The 19,569-nt window shown below is 40.7% G+C and overlaps 1 protein-coding gene and 1 pseudogene across 3 annotated transcripts in view; both read right to left on the bottom strand.

The window, feature by feature from the left end:
* LOC114705704 overlaps positions 1-827 on the bottom strand; it is a 1,004-nt pseudogene extending 177 nt beyond the window's left edge.
* The window catches only part of Txlng (taxilin gamma), a 57,115-nt gene that overhangs the window by 21,204 nt on the left and 16,342 nt on the right, over positions 1-19,569 (bottom strand). For all 3 annotated transcript variants that reach the window (XM_037199190.1, XM_028887782.2, XM_037199189.1), the window contains 2 exons: positions 9,855-10,158; positions 4,576-4,667 (listed from right to left, as the gene is read on the bottom strand). In XM_037199190.1, the coding sequence (XP_037055085.1) occupies positions 4,576-4,667; positions 9,855-10,158 (396 nt within the window). The remainder of the gene's footprint in view (positions 1-4,575; positions 4,668-9,854; positions 10,159-19,569) is intronic.

Below are 19,569 nucleotides of genomic sequence, written 5' to 3'. Positions count from 1 at the left end.
GCAGTAGTCATGACAACTTCATAGTAATAGAGATTCTAAGAGCTAGTTTTGACAGCCAGAAAGCCATGCATGCTTCATGTCTAGCAGGAACATCTTCCTGACAAATGAGTCAACAGAGAAGGGCATCCCACACATCAGCTTGTATTCCTCCTCCTTGGAGACCCCTGATTGCTTCTTGCAGTACCACTCACCGTAGTGCAGACATGCTCCGTTCTGGTCAAATAGGTACAGGCTGTGGGCAGTCATCATAACTGCTGAATGCCAATGACAGGCCACTTCCCATTTCCAAAGCTTGTCATGAATTCTTTTTTTGAGCAGGGTCTCACTATGTATGTAGCCCAGGCAGGCCTCAAACTCAGAGATCCACCTGCCTGCAGAGTGCTGGGATTAAAAGTACGCACCACCACACCAGTCATCATGTATTCTTTAAATACATTGAAAACCCACTCTTACTTGTGGACAGTTCAGAAAAAAAAAGCTTTGGGTAGATTTAGCTCACTGGCTACATAATATATATTTTTTCCTAGTATATGCATAAATGAAGTTCTTTAGGGTGCTGGCTTCTAGATGTTCTATTCATATGACATTACTAAACATTTCCAGAGTGGCTGGCAAATCTGTATATCCAATAGCACTGTACAAAAGATCATGCAGGGGCTGGAGTGGTGGCTCAGTGGTTAAGAGTGCATACTACTCTTGCAGAAGACAGAGTTCTGTTGCCAACACCCATGTAGGGAAAGTCAAAACTGCCTATAATAGCAGCACTATTTGTAATAGCCAGAACCTGGAAACAACCTAGATGCCCATCAATGGAAGAATGGATGAAAAAAATGTGGTACATATACACAATGGAGTACTACTCAGCAGAGAAAAACAATGAAAGCATGAAATTTGCAAATGGATAGAACTAGAAAAAAAATCATCCTGAGTGAGGTAACCCAAACCCAGAAAGACAGTCATGGTATGTACTCACTCATAAGTGGATTCTAGATATAAAATAAAGAACAATCAGACCACAACCCATAGAACCATGGAGGCTATATATATAGCATGGAGGTCCTAGGACGACTGTGGCTTATAATAAATTTCAGTTTTACTCAATTATTGAAAAAAAAATAGCTAAACGAATGGAAACACATGAACTATGAACCAAAGGCTGAGGAGTCCCCAGCTGGATCAGGCCCTCTGAATAGGTGAGACAGTTGATTGGCTTGATCTGTTTGGGAGGCAACTAGGCAGTGGGACCGAGTCCTGTGCTCATTGCATGAGTTGGCTGTTTGAAACCTGGGCTTTATGCAGGGACGCTTGGCTCAGTCTGGGAGGAGGGGACCGCACCTGCCTGGACTGAGTCTACCAGTCTACCAGATAGATAGCAGTCCTCAGGGGGAGGCTTTGCCCTGGAGGAGGTGGGAATGGGGAGTGGGCTGGGGGGAAGGGGAGGGGTTGGGGGGGGAGAACAGGGGAACCCGTGGCTGATATGTAGAACTGAATGGTATTGTAAAATAAAATAAAAGGAAAAAAATACAAAAAAAAACCCTGCCTGTAATATAATCCCAACTCCAGGGGATCTGAAACCCTCTTCTGGCTTCCGTGCACAAATATGCAAACATACACACATACATATGTAATTAACAATAGTTTCTTAAACAAGTAGGAAAAAAGACCAGAGACCATGCAAATCTATCCTCTTTAAGTCATATGAAGAATATATTTCTTAATTTTTCTCATGTAAGAGACATTAGATGGACCAGGCACGATGGCACATTTCTTTAATCCTAGCATTCAGGAGGCAGTAGCAACACAGGTAGATCTTTGCTGAATTCCAGGCGAGCCAGAGCTATATAGTGAGACTTTCTCTTAAGAAGAGGAGGAAAGAAGAGAGGGAGAGGGAAATGGCATTTCATTGTGTTCTTCCTCTCTGACCACTACATGAAGTTAATACTTCTACATGTCTTTATGTCCCATTAGGCTAAGTTATCTCTGTATCTTGGTTTTCTACTTTTATGAAATGCCTCTTTCTTATTTTCTGCCCAGCTTTCCACAGTTTTTTTTCTTTTATATTTGTAGGTACTCTTTTATTTTTTTCATTTTATTATTATTTTACTGTGCTAGGGACTGAATACAAGACCTTGTACATGTAAGACAAATGCTCTACCACTGAGCTATGTGTCCCTAGTCCTAGTTGTTCTTTCAGATGTACTTTGTAAAATGTTATGTGTATGGGCATTTTGCCTGTATGTACACAATATTTATGTAGTACCTACAAAGGCTAGAAGAGGGCATCAGATTCCCTGGAACTGGAATTATATATAGCAGGTTGTTAGCTGCTATATGGGTGCTGGGGACTCTAACCTTGAGTCTTTTGGACAAGCAGCTAGGGGCTCTTAATCCCTAAGGCATCTTTCCAGCCCCCTTCAGATATTTTTGGTACTAAGTCTTACTCTGTTGAAAATGTCCCAGGTTTGTAATGTCTTTCAAGGTACTTTGAATCCCTTTTTTCCTGGTACTATAGATTGAACTTGGAGCTGCCACATGCTAGGCAAGCACATCACCACTGAGCAGTATCTCCACCCTTTTGTTGTTTTATTTTAAGGCAGTGTCTCACTAAATTGCCCATATAGCCCTTGAACTTGTGATGCTCTTACCCCAGCCTCTTGAATAGCTGGCAGGCATTATAAGCCTGTACTAATAGACCCCAGTCTTTAAGATATATATTGAAGGGACATATTCATTTCAGTAAGACCAATTTCTACAATATTTATGTATTTAATTACTTATTGTATGTTTATGTGCCACAACATGGCTGAGGAGAGTCAGTTCTCTCCTACCATGTGAGTCCTGGGGATCCAACTCAGGTTATCAGCTTGGCATTAAGTACCTTTAGCAACTGAGTCATCTTGCTGGCCCAGTTTTTAATGTTTGTTTTTTGGAGACAAAATCTCATAGTATAGCCCAGGTTGGCCTCAAACTCACAGTAATCCTCTGGCCTCATCCTCCCAAGTGCTGGAATTACAAGTGTGCACCATCACATTCAGACAACTTGTGTAAATTCTTAATATATATTTAGTTATGTGTGTATGTATGCATGCATGAGTGTAAGTATGTGCACCACATGCATGCAGGAAACCACCAGGGTCAGAAGAGGCATCAGATCTCCTGTAACTGACTGGAGTTCCAGGCAGTTGTGAGGGACTACATGGATGCTAGGAATCCAACCCAGGTCCTCTGCCAGAGCAGTAAGCATTCTGAACTGCTGAGCTCAACTTGTACATGTTTAATAATGCTTTTGATATGGTAAGAAACTCATCCCAAAGGTAATCAATGGAGTAAGAGTGGTTTCTGTGCAAGTATATGAGTTCAAATCCCCAGTACCCACATAAAAAGCCAGGCATAGTTATATACTTGTGTTATTTGGGGGACGTATGTGTGTGTCAAGAGGATCACTAGTTCCAGCTTCAATAAAAGACCTGTGTCTCAAGACAATTAAGATGGAAAAACCCACTGTCCTTTGCCACATTTGTATCTCACACAAGAAAGAGAGAGAGAGTGCCTTAACACTTGTTATCTCAACATCTGGGTTACAAAAGGAGGAGTCTAAGACCAGTAGTCTTAGACTATATAGTCCATACTTAGTCCATATAACAAGTTCCAGAACAACCAAGGCTACATAAGTAAGACTCTATCTCAACAACAAAAACAAAACAAAAAGAAATCCTTTCTTCCAAAGTTGAGAAAATATCTGACTATTAAGAAATCTAAATATTATTTCAAAAAAACTTTTTTGAGAGAAGGTCTTATGTATCCCAGGTTGGCCTCAAACTCCCTATGACACTGAAAATCTAATCCTCCTGTCTCTACCTCTCAAGTCCTGGAATTAAAGGCATGCACCTCAACACAAAGTTTAGGCAGTGCTGGGAATGCAACCAGGAGCTTCATTCACGCAGGAACACTGTGTGTGTGAACACACCCACACCCACACCTACACACACACACACACACACACACACACAGAGATAGCTGTAACACTGAGTTTTAGAAAATCTATACCAGCCAGGTATGATGGCACATGCTTGTAGTTTCAACTACTCAAAAGACTGAGGCAGAAGGATCACAGAGCCCAGAAGCTGAAGAGTGGCATGCACAATAAAACCAGACCCTCAAATACAAAGGAAAGGAAAAGGTCTATACTACAGCTTAGCACTATGGTGTTCTCTGTGTGCTAGAAAAAATCAGCTGGGGGTGCTGGAACATACCTTTAATCCCAGTGTTGAGAAGGCAGAGGCAGAGGCAGGCTGACCTCTATGAGTTATTTAATACCAATCTGGTCTACATAGCAAATTCCAGGCCTACCAACACTACATAACAAGAACTTGTCTCTAAAAACCAAAAAATAAATAAATAAAATAAAATCATGAAACAACAGAAGGCATCAAGAAATCAGATTCTCTTTCAATTTTTGCATAAAATATTTTACATTTTAAGATACATTAAAATTATATTTTAAAAAGCTTATCAAGCATACACACACATTCTGTTATATTTTTATGGCCCTCATAGTTGTGATTTAATACTCACAAGATCAGCATATTTCTTACAGAGAGCTGCCAGCTTCTCCTCTGGGGTGGAAAGGGTGTTTAGCGCTTGCATCAGCAATAAAACTTCTTTTCCTAATGAGTAACAAGAAAGAAATCCTGAATAATAAGATCAAATCTAACCTGTGAATTCTACCAATACTTTCCATGTTCTACTCTCAAAAAAAATAATAATTATACCTACAAATAGGAATATGATATTTGCCAGCTCAATTCTGAAAGCTATTTTGAGCTGGACATGTTGGCTCAAATTGCTAACTGTGGCATGCAAGAGGATTCTCAAGTTCAAGATCATCCTGGGCCACAGAGTGAGACCCTGTATTAGAAAACCAAAACCAAATCAAACAAACTATTTAGGAATGTAGATAAGTGGGAAAACAATTGGTTACCATGTCCTGTGTTTGATTCTCATCAAGGTGAGGAGCTACTTTTTATATTCTGGAGCTACTTTTTATATTCAGAAGTAACAGACTCTCCCTCCTCTATTCCTCATTCTTCCCCATCCCAAATTTCTACACTAACACTGCTAACCAAGATTTCTTATTGAAGAGGTAAACATTCCCTTGTCTAACCATTAGATGTCTATGTTAAGACAAATGGCAAATTAAAAACAGCAAAGAAAAATTTTGAAAGCTTCAGTCTGACCAAGTATAAATACAAATACAGACAAAGTTTCAATTGCTATATGCTTTGCTTATGTCAAATGCACATAACTTTCCTATGTGCAGTTTCAGTTACTTTCTTGTGATTTACACTCTTATTCCTGTGTAAACAAATGTTACCAAAAGTAAAAGAACATCAAGATAACTCTTCCCTGTGAAGGGGGTTTAATAGTATTGGCCTCAAACTCACCTGCTTCTGCCTCCTGAGTGCTGAGATTAAAGGTGTATGCTATTATGCCTGGTTTAAAATTGGTAATGTTTTAAAGTTATTACTTTTTGTTTGTTTTTCAAGACAGGATTTCTCTGTGTAGGCCTGGCTGTCCTGGAACTTGCTCTGTAGACCAGGCTGGCCTTGAACTCAAGAGATCTGCTTGCCTCTGCCTCCTGAAGGCTGGGATAATAGATATGCACCACAAGTGACTGGTGCCTGTTCTTTTTCAGTTTTTGTTGTTGTTTGCTTTTTTGGTTTTTCGAGACAGGGTTTCTCTGTGTAGCTTTGTGCCTTTCCTGGATCTCACTCTGTAGCTCAGGCTGTCCTCGAACTCACAGATATCCGCCTGCCTCTGCTTCCCAAGTGCTGGGATTAAAGGCATGTGCCACCACCGCCCGGCTGTGCTGGGATTTCTTTTTTTTTTTTTGAGATTTACTTTTATTTTGTGTGTGTAAGTGTTTTGCCTGCACATATGTGTATCACATGCATGCCTAGTGCCTACAGAGGCCAGAAGAGGGTGTCTGTTTCCCTGGAACTGAAGTTACAGATGGTTATAAGTCATCATGTGGGTGCTGGGAATCAAACCTGAATCCTCTACAATAGCAGCAAGCCATTTCTCCAGCCCCAAGGTAACATTTTTCTTTCTTTCTCTCCCCACTCCCCACCTTTTTTTTTCCCCACCGAGTCAGGGTTTCTCTGTGTAACAAACAGCCCTGGCTGTCCTGGAACTCTCTTTGTAGACCAGGCTGGCCTCAAACTCAGAGCTCTGCCTGCCTCTACCTCCTGAGTGCTGGGATTAAAGGCGTGCACCACCACCACCTGCCACCATTTTCATTTTACACATGAGCTATCTCATAAATGTATGCACCTTAATGACTCTGGTATATAGATTACTATTGAAAGAAAAGAGCAGAATGACTTCAAAATTGAATACGTTTTAATGTGAGCACAGTGATGGCTTGAGCGTATGAAAGATCCCTGGAGCCCAAGAGTTCAGGCCAACAGAGTAAGACACCTTTTTCCACCTCCCAAAAAAGGGGGTAACTTTTTTTGTTTTGTTTTGTTTTTCGAGACAGAGTTTCTCTGTGTAGCTTTGGAGCCTGTCCTGGAACTCACTCTGTAGCCCAGGCTGGCTCACAGAGATCCGCCTGCCTCTGCCTCCTAGTGCTGGGATTAAAGGCGTGTGCCACCACCGCCCGGCTCACATAAAGTTTTATTAGTAAAAACCAAGACCCATTTAGCCTAAGATCAATAAGAATATTATAAGAAAGCCGGGCAGTGGTGGCAAATGACTTTAATCTCAGTACTCCGGAGGCAGAGGCAGGCAGATCTCTGAGATTGAGGCTAGCCTTGTCTACAGAGCTAGTTCCAGGGGCAGCCAGGGCTACACAGAGAAACTCTGTCTTGAAAAAACAAAAGAGAAACAAACAAACAAAAAAGAACATTAAGAACTTTTTTATTCATTTTACATACCAATCACAGATCCCCTCCTTCCTTCCTCCTGCCCCCATTATGGGAATTCATAAACTCAAAGAGTTTTTGTTTTTTTGTTTTGTTTTCTTTTGCAGTGCTAGGACTTTTTTGTGTTTGAAACAGAATTTGCGTACTATAATTCAGTTTTTTTTCATTTATTTTTAACTTATTTTTTTGTTGTTTTTAGAGATATGTTACCCAGGTTGACCTTGAACTCCTAGGCCCAAACAATCCTCCTGCCTCAGCCTCCAGAGTAGCTAGGATGATAGATATGTACCATTTACCTATGTAAAATTAACTTTTAAAACACACCATTTATTTCTAGAGTATAACAAAAGGAAAAAAGTAGACAATTTAGTGTATTTATAAGGTTGTACAACCATCATGGCTATCTAATTGGGGGGTGTTCATTAATCCCCAAAACAAACCATACCCAATAGCAGTCACTTCTTATTCCTCCATCTACTCCCAGCCCTGGCAACCACAAATCTACTTTCTGTTTTCCATAAATTTTACAATTCTGGATATTTCATACAAAAGAGAATCATACAATGTGTAGCCTTTCATATTTGGCTTCTTTTACACTGCAAAATGCTCTGGTAGATTCATTCTTGAAGACTATAATCAACGCTGCCTTCCTTTATATGGCTAAGTGACAGTCTATCATATGGATAGATCATACTTTGTTTACTCATCATTACATGATGAATATTTGTGTTTTTTCTCCTTTTGGGCTATTAAGAATAATGTTGCTATGAACATTGTCTACAAACTTCTGTGTTTATAATTTTCAATCTTCTTGGGTATATATGCCTAGAAATAGAAATGCTTGTTCATATAGTAAATTATGTGTTGCTTTTGACTTTTTATAAATGTAATTAGGGCTACTGATTTAGGAAATGTATCATTTCCAAAGAATTAAAATTATTTTTCATATTCCTTAACTTTTTACATTTTAAAGAGTAGCAGAAGTTTAAGCTAATAAAAAGGTAACTCAAGCAAGCCATGATAGTACACACTCATAATCCAACACTTGGAAGGTGAAGACAAAAAGGTTAAAAGAGGCCAGGGTCATCTTTGGCTATACATTGAGTTCAAGGCCAGCCTGGGCTACATATGAGAACTTGTCTCAAAATAGAAGAAAAAAGAAAACCCCTTCCCAAAAGAAAGATAACTCTAGACATATATACAACACCCATAGAGCTGGGTGTAGTGGCAAACACCTTTAATCCTAGGTGAATTCAAGGCCAGAATAGTCTACATAGGGAATTTCAGGTCAGTCAGGGCTGCATAGTGAGACCCTGTCTCTAAACAAAAACAAACAAAAAAACCCACCACTTATCAATCATATATGTAAAGTATAAAAAATTGAGGGGTTTCCAATTGCAGCGGTAAACTTATAATTGCAGCACTCGACACTTGGGAGGCAGAGGCAGGTGGTTATCTTTAAGTTTGAGGCCAACCTGGTCTACATAGCAAGTTCCAGTCCAGCCAGGGCTACATAGTGATAGCTTGTCTCAAAAATAAAATACAAAAAATAAATAAACAATAAAAAACTGAGGGGTGGGCTGGAGAGATGGCTCAGTCGTTAAAGGCTAGGCTCACAACCAAAAAAACTGAGGGGTAACTAGTGAGACTCAAAGATTTCAATTTTCTTCATGAGATTCAGCATATCACAAAGTGGTAATCTAGCACAGTGGTAGAGTCCTCGCCTAGCATGCATAAGGCCACAGGTTCAATCCTTGCCATGAGAGAAAATAATACAACATACAATTTAATGGTTTGGCCAGGTATGCATGCCTTGATGCACTTGAGAGCTAAGTCAAGAGGATCAAGAGTTAAAGGGTAGCCTTAGTTACATAAGAAGTTTGAAGTTGGCTGGGTGGTGATGGTGTGCACCTTTAATCCCAGTGCTTGGGAGGCAGAAGCAGATGGATTCTCACCTGCCTGGTTCAAGGCCAGCCTGGTCTACAGAGTGAGTTCCAGGATGGCCAGGGCTACATAGAGGAAACCCTGTCTTGGGAGGAAAAATAAGAAAAAAGAAAAACTTTGAAGTCACCGTAACTATATGAGACCTTGTCTCAAAAAAACAAAAATAAAAAAATTAAGCATATCATATTCTTGGTCTGAAACACAAGCTATATAGAAGAAAGAAAATAAATATCTTTGAAAGTGGATTAACTCACTTTTGGCAGTACAGTTAACATACTGTCTATAAAATTTTATGTCCAGTCTTAAACTGACGAAATAAATACAGAATTTTCACATACTTTTTTTTTTTTCCCCCGAGATAGGGTTTCTCTGTGTAGCTTTGCGCCTTTCCTGGAACTCATTTTGTAGACCAGGCTGGCCTCGAACTCACAGAAATCTGCCTGCCTCTGCCTCCCAAGTGCTGGGATTAAAGGCGTGCGCCACCACCGCCCGGCTCACATACTTTTTGATCAGCCTAGTAAAGAAGCAAATAAGGCAAGTCAATTGCCACTCTGTCCTCAAATTATTTTGAGAATTCTTGTTTATATAGAGATAAATAACTAAGCTTCCTATTGTTCTTTCCACCTCCTGTACATAACTGCAGCTGACAAGCTGACTAACCTGAGGCAACAGGTGTTTAAACTGATGTAGGGCTGTGTATGTGTGTGCATGCACATGTGTGCACGTGTGCACATGTGCTCACACGTGCATGCCACAGTCATGTGTGGAGGTAAAAAGACAATGTGGGTCCCAGGGATCAGACTCAGGCCCTCAGGCTTATTGGCAAGTACCTTTACTGACTGAGCCATTTCACTGGCCCACAACATGTGTTTTAGCTAAGCATGTCCAACCTGGCCATGTTCATGGTCACCTGTGTTGCACACAATGTGAATAAAATGAGCAATATATGAAAACAACATCAACTACTGAACAGAGCGTTATTACCTAAGGTTTTCTCTTTGTTCCTGCTGCACTCTGAATCTTGCTGGCCATCAGGAGGACCTGTTCGAGCTTCTTGCCCAGGAATTTCTTCTCTTGACTCCTGTGCATGGAATGCTGAACTCACCAAATTCCTATTCTTCGTTATAAAGTCACTGCCTTCATCCCCCTCCAGTGAATGCTTCTTAGTTGTGCCACCACAACTGGATTCTTGATGTTGAAGAATATCATTTGCTTGAGAGTTGCACAACATGTCAGCTTTCACTTCTAACCCACAAATTCCAGGTTCTTCCATTGTACCAATTTCAAACTACAGGGAAGGGGATAAAAGATGGAGTTAAATTAAAAGTAATCAACATCTATAACCAATGGCATGCCACAGCTTGACAGCTTTTTACTTAGTGGCTTGTGAATTCGATGAAAATAAGGTAGCTTTTAAGCTTCACTGAGACATGATCTAAACTGTTAAACACAAGATTATTAGAGTTAAAACAGAGATGGGGTATATCTCTGAGGTAGCATTGCTTTGCTTCAAGAGCCCCTGGGTCTCATCCAGAGTACTTCCAAAAGATAAAGCTAAAACAAAGCGTAACTATATGCTACCAAAGGAGGCAAAAAGTGCCAGTTAGTAATAAATTTAAATTTATTTCCCTATAAAAATTCACCATTTAAAAATAATTACTATCTTTTAAACAGTAAACTGTCCCAAGCTGATGAACATTAACTATCCTGCTGTTATCTTAAGAGATGACAGCGCAGCTAACTAGCTGGGTGGCTATCCACCAAAAACTAATTCCCAAAGTACCAGTGGAGTAGGCACTGAGGGACAAGTGCCAGCACCCAGTAGTAGCACACTACATTTCCCAGCCCCTGACAGCTAAGTGAGACTCCCATGTTAGTCGAGGCTGTGTTACTTCAGCAACCAGATTTTTATTCTCAGAAGGTAGATGAGGCGATGACTGTCATTTCAGCAACCAGATTTTTAGCCTCCATCTCTTTCCCACTCTGATTGAATACAGAGGTCATCAAGGTGCTATAAGTTGGCATGGCCAGACGACAAAAGTAGCCTGGCCCAAATTCCACATCTATACAGGAAAGACACTACCTGCAAAGAAAATGCATACTAGAATATTGGGTGAGTAAGTAATAAACTTCTCTCAAAATTATACCCTAGAAATTGAGACTGGTATGTTAAATGCTTCTCCCTATCACTAATATGGAAGGCACAGACCAAAAATGCATTTATTCTGGTTTTCTTCTCCCTTGAATCATTATTTTTACCTTATTCTCTTTTGTAATATTTTTTTTCAAGACATGGTCTTGTTATACATAGCTCAGGTTGGCCTAGAACTTGCTATCCTTCTGCCTGGGCCTCCTAAATTCTGAGATTACAGGTGAGTACCACCACACCTGGCTAACCTATTTACTAGTCTTCTCTGTATCCTATTTGTTAATATTATTTGGTTGCATGATACATCACAACTGTAAACTCTACATTTCCCTTCTGGTTGAAAAGAGGGTTTCTTTCTTTCTAAATACAATTGAGGTACAAGGTATCTAATATAGTTCTCTTACCACAAGAAGAGAAAAGATACTTTGTTTTTTGTTTTGTTTTGTTTTTCGTTTTTTGTTTTGTTTTGTTTTTCGAGACAGGGTTTCTCTGTGTAGCTTTGCGCCTTTTCCTGGAACTCACTTGGTAGCCCAGGCTGGCCTCGAACTCACAGAGATCCGCCTGCCTCTGCCTCCCAAGTGCTGGGATTAAAGGCGTGCGCCACCACCGCCCAGCCGAGAAAAGATACTTTGAAAAATTAGTGGAATTAGGGTTGTAGCTCAGTGGAAGGATGATTGATTACCTAACACATACATGGCCCTGGGATCAAGCACCAGTACCAAAAAAGAAAACAAATAACAACAAAAACCAACAATACTTTTTTTTTCAAGTTATGGTTGCTTAGCCTGATGGTTTATACCTACAATACCAGTACTTAAAATGTTATAGCAGATCTGGAAGGAACTGAGGGAAGGAAAAAACATGGTCAAAATATACTGTATATAAAATGTTTCCAATTAAGAAAAAGTTAAAATAAATAAAAGGTTAAAGCAGGAAGACTGAAGCAAATTCAAGACCAGCCTGAACCGTATAGAGTTCCAGGCCAGTCTGAGCTACAAAGTGAAACTCTGGCTCAAAACAAAGTAAAATTAATGGGAGCCAGATACTTAGAAAACTCAGGTAGGAAAATTTTGAGCCTGAGCAAAGATAAAACCAACAACAATTAATGATAGAGCAGGAATCTGGTTTTTAAAAGTCTTTTAATACACTTATTTATTTTGTGTGTGTGTGTGTGTGTGTGTGTGTGTGTGTGTGTGTGTGTGTGTGTGTGTGTAAGCATGCCACAATACATATGTCAAGTTATCAGAGGACAATTTGTAGGAGTTGGTTCTCTCCTTCTACCTTGTGGGTCCCAGGGATTGGACTTAGGTTTTCAGCCTTGGTGGCAACTGCCTTAACCCATTGAGCCACCTATTATTTCCAAATGTAACATACCAGGGATGAGAGATGGCTCAGTGGTTGAAGGTGTATACTTCTCTTCTGAAGGACCTGAGTTTGGTTCCTAGCAGCTCACACCTGCCTATTAACTCTAGCTTCAGAGGGATCCATCACCTCCAGCCTATAGGAACAGTGCCCTCACATGCACATACCGATATACACATCTACACACATAATTAAAATAAAATACTTCAAACTGTAGCATATCCAGTTGAAGAGCTAAAAACAACTGAAGGGCTTGTTGCTTGCAAGAAGTAGGACTCTCAGATACTACTCTAGCACCACATCTGTCTGCATGCTGCCACGCTCCCTGTCATCATGATAGTGAACTGAACTTATGAAACTGTAGAAATATTCCCAAGACACCTTCCAAGCACTTACAAAAACTTCTGCCCATCTGAGCACGATTTATGATATGGTGTACTTTTAGGGGTGAAGACAGTGGAGCTAAGTGAGGTTTCTCAGAAGACGAGTTACCTGAGGTGTGAATGTAACCTGAATGTGGTCTTCAGAATGTTTCTCAGACCTCAGTGTTGGAACTTGATGGTCTGTGAACGGGCAAATTTTGATTTTATGTGTGCTAGCTGTTTTTATGTTAACTTGATAGAAGCTAGAGTCATTGGAAAGGAGGGAACCTCAATTGAGAAATCACCTCCATAATATCAGGCTGCAAACAAGCCTGTAGAGCATTTTCTTAATTGGTGTTTGATGGGGGAGGGCCTAGCTCATTGTGGGTGGTGCCATCCCTGGGCTGGTGGTCCTGGGTTCTATAAGAAAGCAGGCTGAGCAAGCCATGAGGAGCAAGCCAGTAAGCAGCACCCTCCATGGCCTCTGCATCGGTTTCTTCCTCCAGGATCCTGCTGTTGAGTTCCTGTCTTTACTTCCTCCATTGATGGACTACAATGTAGAAATGTAAGCCAAATAAACCCTTTCCTCCCCCCACCCAAAAAAATAATAATAATTGAAGGATAAGTGAAGAAGGGAATGAAGATATTAAGGCAACTAATACTTATCTTTTATAATGTAGGGTTGATATAAATCAATTACTGTGCTTTTGGAGGCTCTTTGCATCTTTTAAAGACAGGGTCACAAGTAGTCCAAGCTGTCCTCAAATTGACTGTATCTCCAAAAAAAAAATGACTTTGAACTCCTGGTCCTCCAGACACCATGTCCCAAATGCTAGAATTATAGGCCAGTGACACTGCTTTCTGGAGAAGAAATTGGCACTGCAATTCTTTGGCAATATGGATAGCTTCTAACCCACTTAATTCCACTCCTAGGATTTCACCCAAGTGTGTACATGGGTTCACTGAAAGGCCAAAAATGTTTAAAGCAGCACTACTTGGAACAGCTCTAAAATAAAATCAATCCAACAGAAGAATGATCAATTGCAATATGTTCAGACCATTGAGCAAGAAGAATGAACTACTGCAAATACAGCAGCATGGCTTAAGAGGAAGGCATTGCAGAATACTTACTGAAAGAAACAATCTATCTATAAAACGAAGCAAGGTGGCCGGGCGGTGGTGGCGCACGCCTTTAATCCCAGCACTCGGGAGGCAGAGGCAGGCGGATCTCTGTGAGTTCGAGGCCAGCCTGGGCTGCAGGGTGAGTTCCAGGAAAGGCGCAAAGCTATACAGAGAAACCCTGACTCAGAAAACAAAAAAAAAAAAAAAAAAGAAAAGAAAAGAAGAAGAAGCAAGGTGAATGGTGAATGGTACTAGAAATGAGGTACTGGTTGGGCTTTTTAGAGTGCTTGGTAATATTTCTTGATATTAATGGAATAACAGATATTATCCTCCTAATAATTTATTAAATCCAAACATTCATAATTTGTGTACTTTTCTGAACACAGACAAATGTTACTTCAAAGTTTGTTAAAAGTTACACAAGGATGGTGGGTATGGTACTTGCCTTTAATACCAGCACTCTGGAGACAGCGGCTGTGGGTTCAAGACAAGCCTGGTTTACATAACTTACATGGTGAGACTTGGCCTCGATAAATAGATAGATAGATAGATAGATAGATAGATAGATAGATAGATAGATAGATAAATAGATAAATAAATAACAAAATTTTAAGGATGATACCTAATGCCTTGTGTACTATTAAAAAACTATATATATATTATATATATTAAATATATATATATTTTAAAGTTGCAATTTAGGGGCTAGAAACAGCTCAAAGGTAGGATGCCTAAGACCAAGGATTCAATCTCTGGTACAGAAAGTACACACAAGTTACAATTTACATACTACTTATTTGTTTTGTTTTTATTCACTCAGCATCTCACTATGAGGCCTAGCTGTCCTGAGAATCACTATGTATATATACACCAAGCTGACTTTGACCTCACAGAGATCTGCCTGCCTCTGCCACTGAGTGCTGGGATTAAAGGTATGTGTCACGATGCTCAGCTTAAAGAGTCATAAAAAGGCTAAGTGGTGGTTACGCACACCTTTAATCCCAGCACTTGGCAGGGAGAGGGACTGAGGTAGGAGGATCTCTGAGTTCCAAGATCTCTGGGTTCCAGGACAGCAAGAACTAAACAGAGAAACCCTGTGTTGAAAAACCAAAAAAGAGGTATAAGGAACAAAACAAGGTGGGTACTATGGCTGACATGTAGCACTAGATCCAGATTCCATGGCAGCAAGGCAATGATGCAGGATACACAAGTGCCTCCAGAGGAAGTAGAGGGAGAAATGTGGACCCATGAACAGACAGGCTGAGGTAGTTTCCTTGAGGCACAGGATACAACTGGTTGAAGAGGAAGAGTTGCACAGTGCTCAGGAGCAGAAGCTCTGAGAAAGCAGAGAAAGCGGCTGAGAGTGAGAGAAGTTTGAAGGTACTGAAAACCATGTCCTAAATGATAAAGATGGAACTTCAGGAAAGAAGTAAGCTCAAAGAAGTAAGCCCACTGCAGAAGAGGCAAATATGGAAGGGTGGCTTGTGTGTTGCTGACTACTGAAGGCGACATGGAATGAACAGTGGAGTGAGCTGAGCAGGCAGAGTCCCACTGACAAGTGGGATGAGCATATATCAGACTGCCAGAACCTGAAGCACTTGAGCTGAGGAAAAGTACTCTCAAAAGAAGACAAATATGGGGCTGGAGACATGACTCAGTGATTAAGAGTACTTGCCGGGGCGGCGGTGGCGCACACCTTTAATCCCAGCACTCGGGAGGCCGAGCCAGGCGGATCTCTGTGAGTTTGAGGCCAGTCTGGTCTACAGAGCGAGATCCAGGATAGGTTCCAAAGCTACACGGAGAAACCCTGTCTCAAAACAAACAAACAAACAAACAAACAAACAAAAAGATGGTGAAAATTACATGAAACTCTAAGTAGAGTACTTGCTGCTTTTGCAGAGGATCCAGGTTTGGTTCCCAGCATGCACATGGTAGCTCACAGCCAACTGGAACTCCAGTTCCAGAGGATCTGACAACTTCTGTCCTCCAAAGGCACCAAGCAGGCATGTGGTGCACAGATATGCATGCAGTAAAACACACATATACATAAAAAAAATTTTAAAAAGAAAACCAATATGACAATGAGATAAAGATTCTTGTGGTAAACTAAAGGAGGAAGACATCCATACTGAGTTTGCTGTGAGATTGGTAAGCAAACTAGAAAAGATAACTGAAGACTTGGGAAATGAGCTGAAATGAACCAAAAAGGTGCACATCTGTGCATATATGTGCAACCTACATATGCCTGGTCCTCAGGGAGGTCAGCAGAGGACAGAACCCTTGGCACTGGAGTTACAGATGGTTGTGAGCCTCCATGTGGGTGCTGGGGACCAAACCTGGGTACTCTTCAAGAGTACCAAGTTCTCTTAATGCTGGACTAGACTCTGCTTGACCTGAATGAGATGTCTTACTCTCCCATTACTGTACTCCTCCCTCTGACTCTGACTCCCATTACGGTACTCCCACTCTGACCCTGACTCAGCCCTCCAGAAGCTGACCTTGAGAAGCCCCTTGCTTTCTGCCAACTCCTCTAACTCCTCCCAGAGATTCCAACTGAGTAGAGACTGAGTACCAATGGGAACAACACTTAGGAAAACATGAGCACAAATTCAAAGTGTCTTGAAAGAATGCTGTAGTGTTATTTTTTTTTTAAATCTGTAGCAGGTAGGCAAGAGAGACTTTTGTCACTTTAAGAAACCTGAGCCCAGTGCAGTAGCATATATGTATAATCCCAGTATTAGGAAAGTGAAGTTAGAAGGACAGGAATTCAAGGCCATCTTAGTCTACAAGAGATGCTTTATCATTTTTCTTTGTCTTTTCTTTTTTTTCTTTTCCTTTTTTTTTTTGACACAGGGTTTTCCTGGGTAGCTTTGCGCCTTTCCTGGAATTTATTTTGTAGACCATGCTGGCCTGGAACTCAGAGAGATCCGCCTGCCTCTACCTCCCAAGTGCTGGTATTAAAGGCGTGCGCCACCACTGCTGGGGAAGAAATGCTTTCTTAAAGACCAAAAGCAAACAAATTAGCAGCAATAACAAAAATCCCTTGTACTTTTTAGCTATCAGCCTTTCATCTTCCCCACCAACCCCAGGCCTAGGTAACTAACCTACTTTTCTTATATACTTTCTCTATATATTTTGGTCTATTCTGGACATTTTCTACAGATGGGATCCAAGTCTGTGGCCCTTCCTGACTTCTTTCATTTAACATGTATCCCATGCTGCAGCACCTATTAGTACTTCACTCCTCATGACTGAATACTACTTCACTGCAGATACAAACCACATTTTATTTATCCATTTGCTAATTGATAGGTATTTGAATTATTTTCAATTTTTGGGTATTATGACCAATTCTGCGATGAAAACTAATGCATGTTTTTGTGGAAATGCATTTACATCTCTGCAGAGTATATAACTAGAAAAGCTGCTAGATCCAATGGCCACTTAACTTTTTGAGGAACTGCTGAACTGTTTCCCCAAGCCCACTGTAACATTTGAATTCACCAGCCAGCCGTGCACAAGGTTTCTAATGCCTCCATATCCTTGCCAAGTTTATTATCTGTCTTTTTAACTGTGCCCATCAAGAGTGCTATGATAGTAACTAATTTGTGTTTGCATTTCTCTGAAGATTGAAGATGTTTATTAGGCATTTGTATGCCTTCTTTGGAAAAAAAGTTTATTCATGTTTTGTCCACTTTGTAATCTAGTTACTTGTTACTTTTATACTTTATATAAATAGATATAAGTCCCTTATCAGATATGATTGGTAAATTTTTTACCTACTTCTGATTTTTTTATTGTCCCAATTTGGAGAAAAGGCACAATTTTGCCTATTTCAAAATGTTAAAGGAGATTGAATTAAAAGTTATTTGAGGGCCAATGAGATGACTCAGCATGGAGAAGGGCTTAATCACAAGCCTCTCTACACAAGTTCAATACTCGGGTCCCACATGGAAGGAAAGGACTGAGTCGTGAGAGAGTTGTCCTCTGACCTCCACACATGTTCTATGCCCTCACAGAGAAACATTAAATACATAAAACTAATTAAAAACATTTCTGGGCTGGGGAGATGGCTCAGCGGTTAAGAGCACTGGCTGCTCTTCCAGAGGTCCTGAGTTCAATTCCCAGCGAGACATGGTGGCTCCCAACCATCTGTAATGAGATCTGGCGCCATCTTCTGGCCTGTAGACATACATGCAGACAGAACACTGTAGACATAATAAATAAATCTTAAAAAAACATTTCTAAGCTGTTCTTGTCAGATGTAGTGATACAGATCTGTAACCCCAGCACTCAGAAGGCAGAAGCAGGATTGCTACAAGTTCAGACAGCTTGGTCTACAAAGCAAGGTCCAGGTTAGTCTGGTCTATAGAGCAAGGCCTTGTCTCAAAAACTTGAAGACTAGATGAATATATAAATAAATTTAAGTTGTACTAAAAGGCTGAGGAGATGGCTCAGTGGGTAAAGGCCTTGCTGAAAACATGAGGACCTGAGCTAGGAACCCAGCAGCCATGTAAAAAAGCTGGGCATGGACACATACCAGTAATCCCAGAGCTGTGGAGAGTGGAGACAGGAGAATCACTGCGGCTTATTGGCTACCAGGTTTAACTTCAGATTGAGTGAGAAACCCCATCTCAAAGGAATAAGGTGGCAGATGATAGAACAACAGAACATCTCAGTCGCCAAGCGGTGGTGGCTCACACTAAATCCAGCACTCTAGGGGTGGGGAGTGGGGTGGAACAGAGGCAGGAGGATCTCTGTGAGTTCAAGGCCAGCTGGTCTATAGAGTGAGTTCTAGGACAGCCAGGGCTATACAGAAAAACCCTGTCTCAACCCCCCCCCAAAGAATAAAAAAAAAAAACTCAGTCCTCTGGCCTACACACACACACACACACACACACACACACACACACACACACATACACACGAAAAACTTGGCACAGCTTGTCTGTAATTTCAGCATTGAGGAGGCAGACAGAAGAATCATAAGACCTTGAGTGGTTGAGGAAGACACTGGTCCCTTGCCTCAGCACATGCATGCACACAAATGTGCACATATGTGCATATATATATATATATATATATATACACACACACACACACACATATATATATAACATACACAAAAGCTATTATTGTTTTCAGATTAATAGTATATAGTAACCTTTAGCATATATAGAAAAGACAATTTAAAGACTTAAGAAAAGCAGTGCATGGTACCACACACTTGTAATCTCAGCACTCAGGAGACAAGAAGACAGATCTCTATATAAGTTTGAGGCCAGCATGGTCTACATAGCAAGTCCCAGGCCAGCCAAGGCCACATGGTGAGACCTGTCTCAAAAAATAAAATAAAATAAAATAAAATAAAAGACTGAAGGGCCAAAACAGACCCAGCAAAAATAGCTCACAAAGTAAAAAGTGCTCGTTGCACAAGTCTCACAACCTAAAAGCACAAGGAGACAATCAACTCCACAAAATTATCTTCTGACCTCCTCCACATCATGACACATCCACATACATACATACACAATCACAATAATAAAAATAATTTTTTTTTAGCGCTGGGCGGTGGTGGTGCACGCCTTTAATCCCAGCACTCGGGAGGCAGAGGCAGGCAGATCTCTGTGAGTTCGAGGCCAGCCTGGGCTACCAAGTGAGTTCCAGGAAAGGCACAAAGCTACACAGAGAAACCCTGTCTTGA

This window comes from Peromyscus leucopus, chromosome X (assembly GCF_004664715.2).
Source record: "Peromyscus leucopus breed LL Stock chromosome X, UCI_PerLeu_2.1, whole genome shotgun sequence".
NCBI classification, from domain to species: Eukaryota; Metazoa; Chordata; class Mammalia; order Rodentia; family Cricetidae; genus Peromyscus; species Peromyscus leucopus.
The sequence above is the reverse complement of the archived record's forward strand: the minus strand, read 5'-3'. Positions and strand labels throughout refer to the sequence as shown.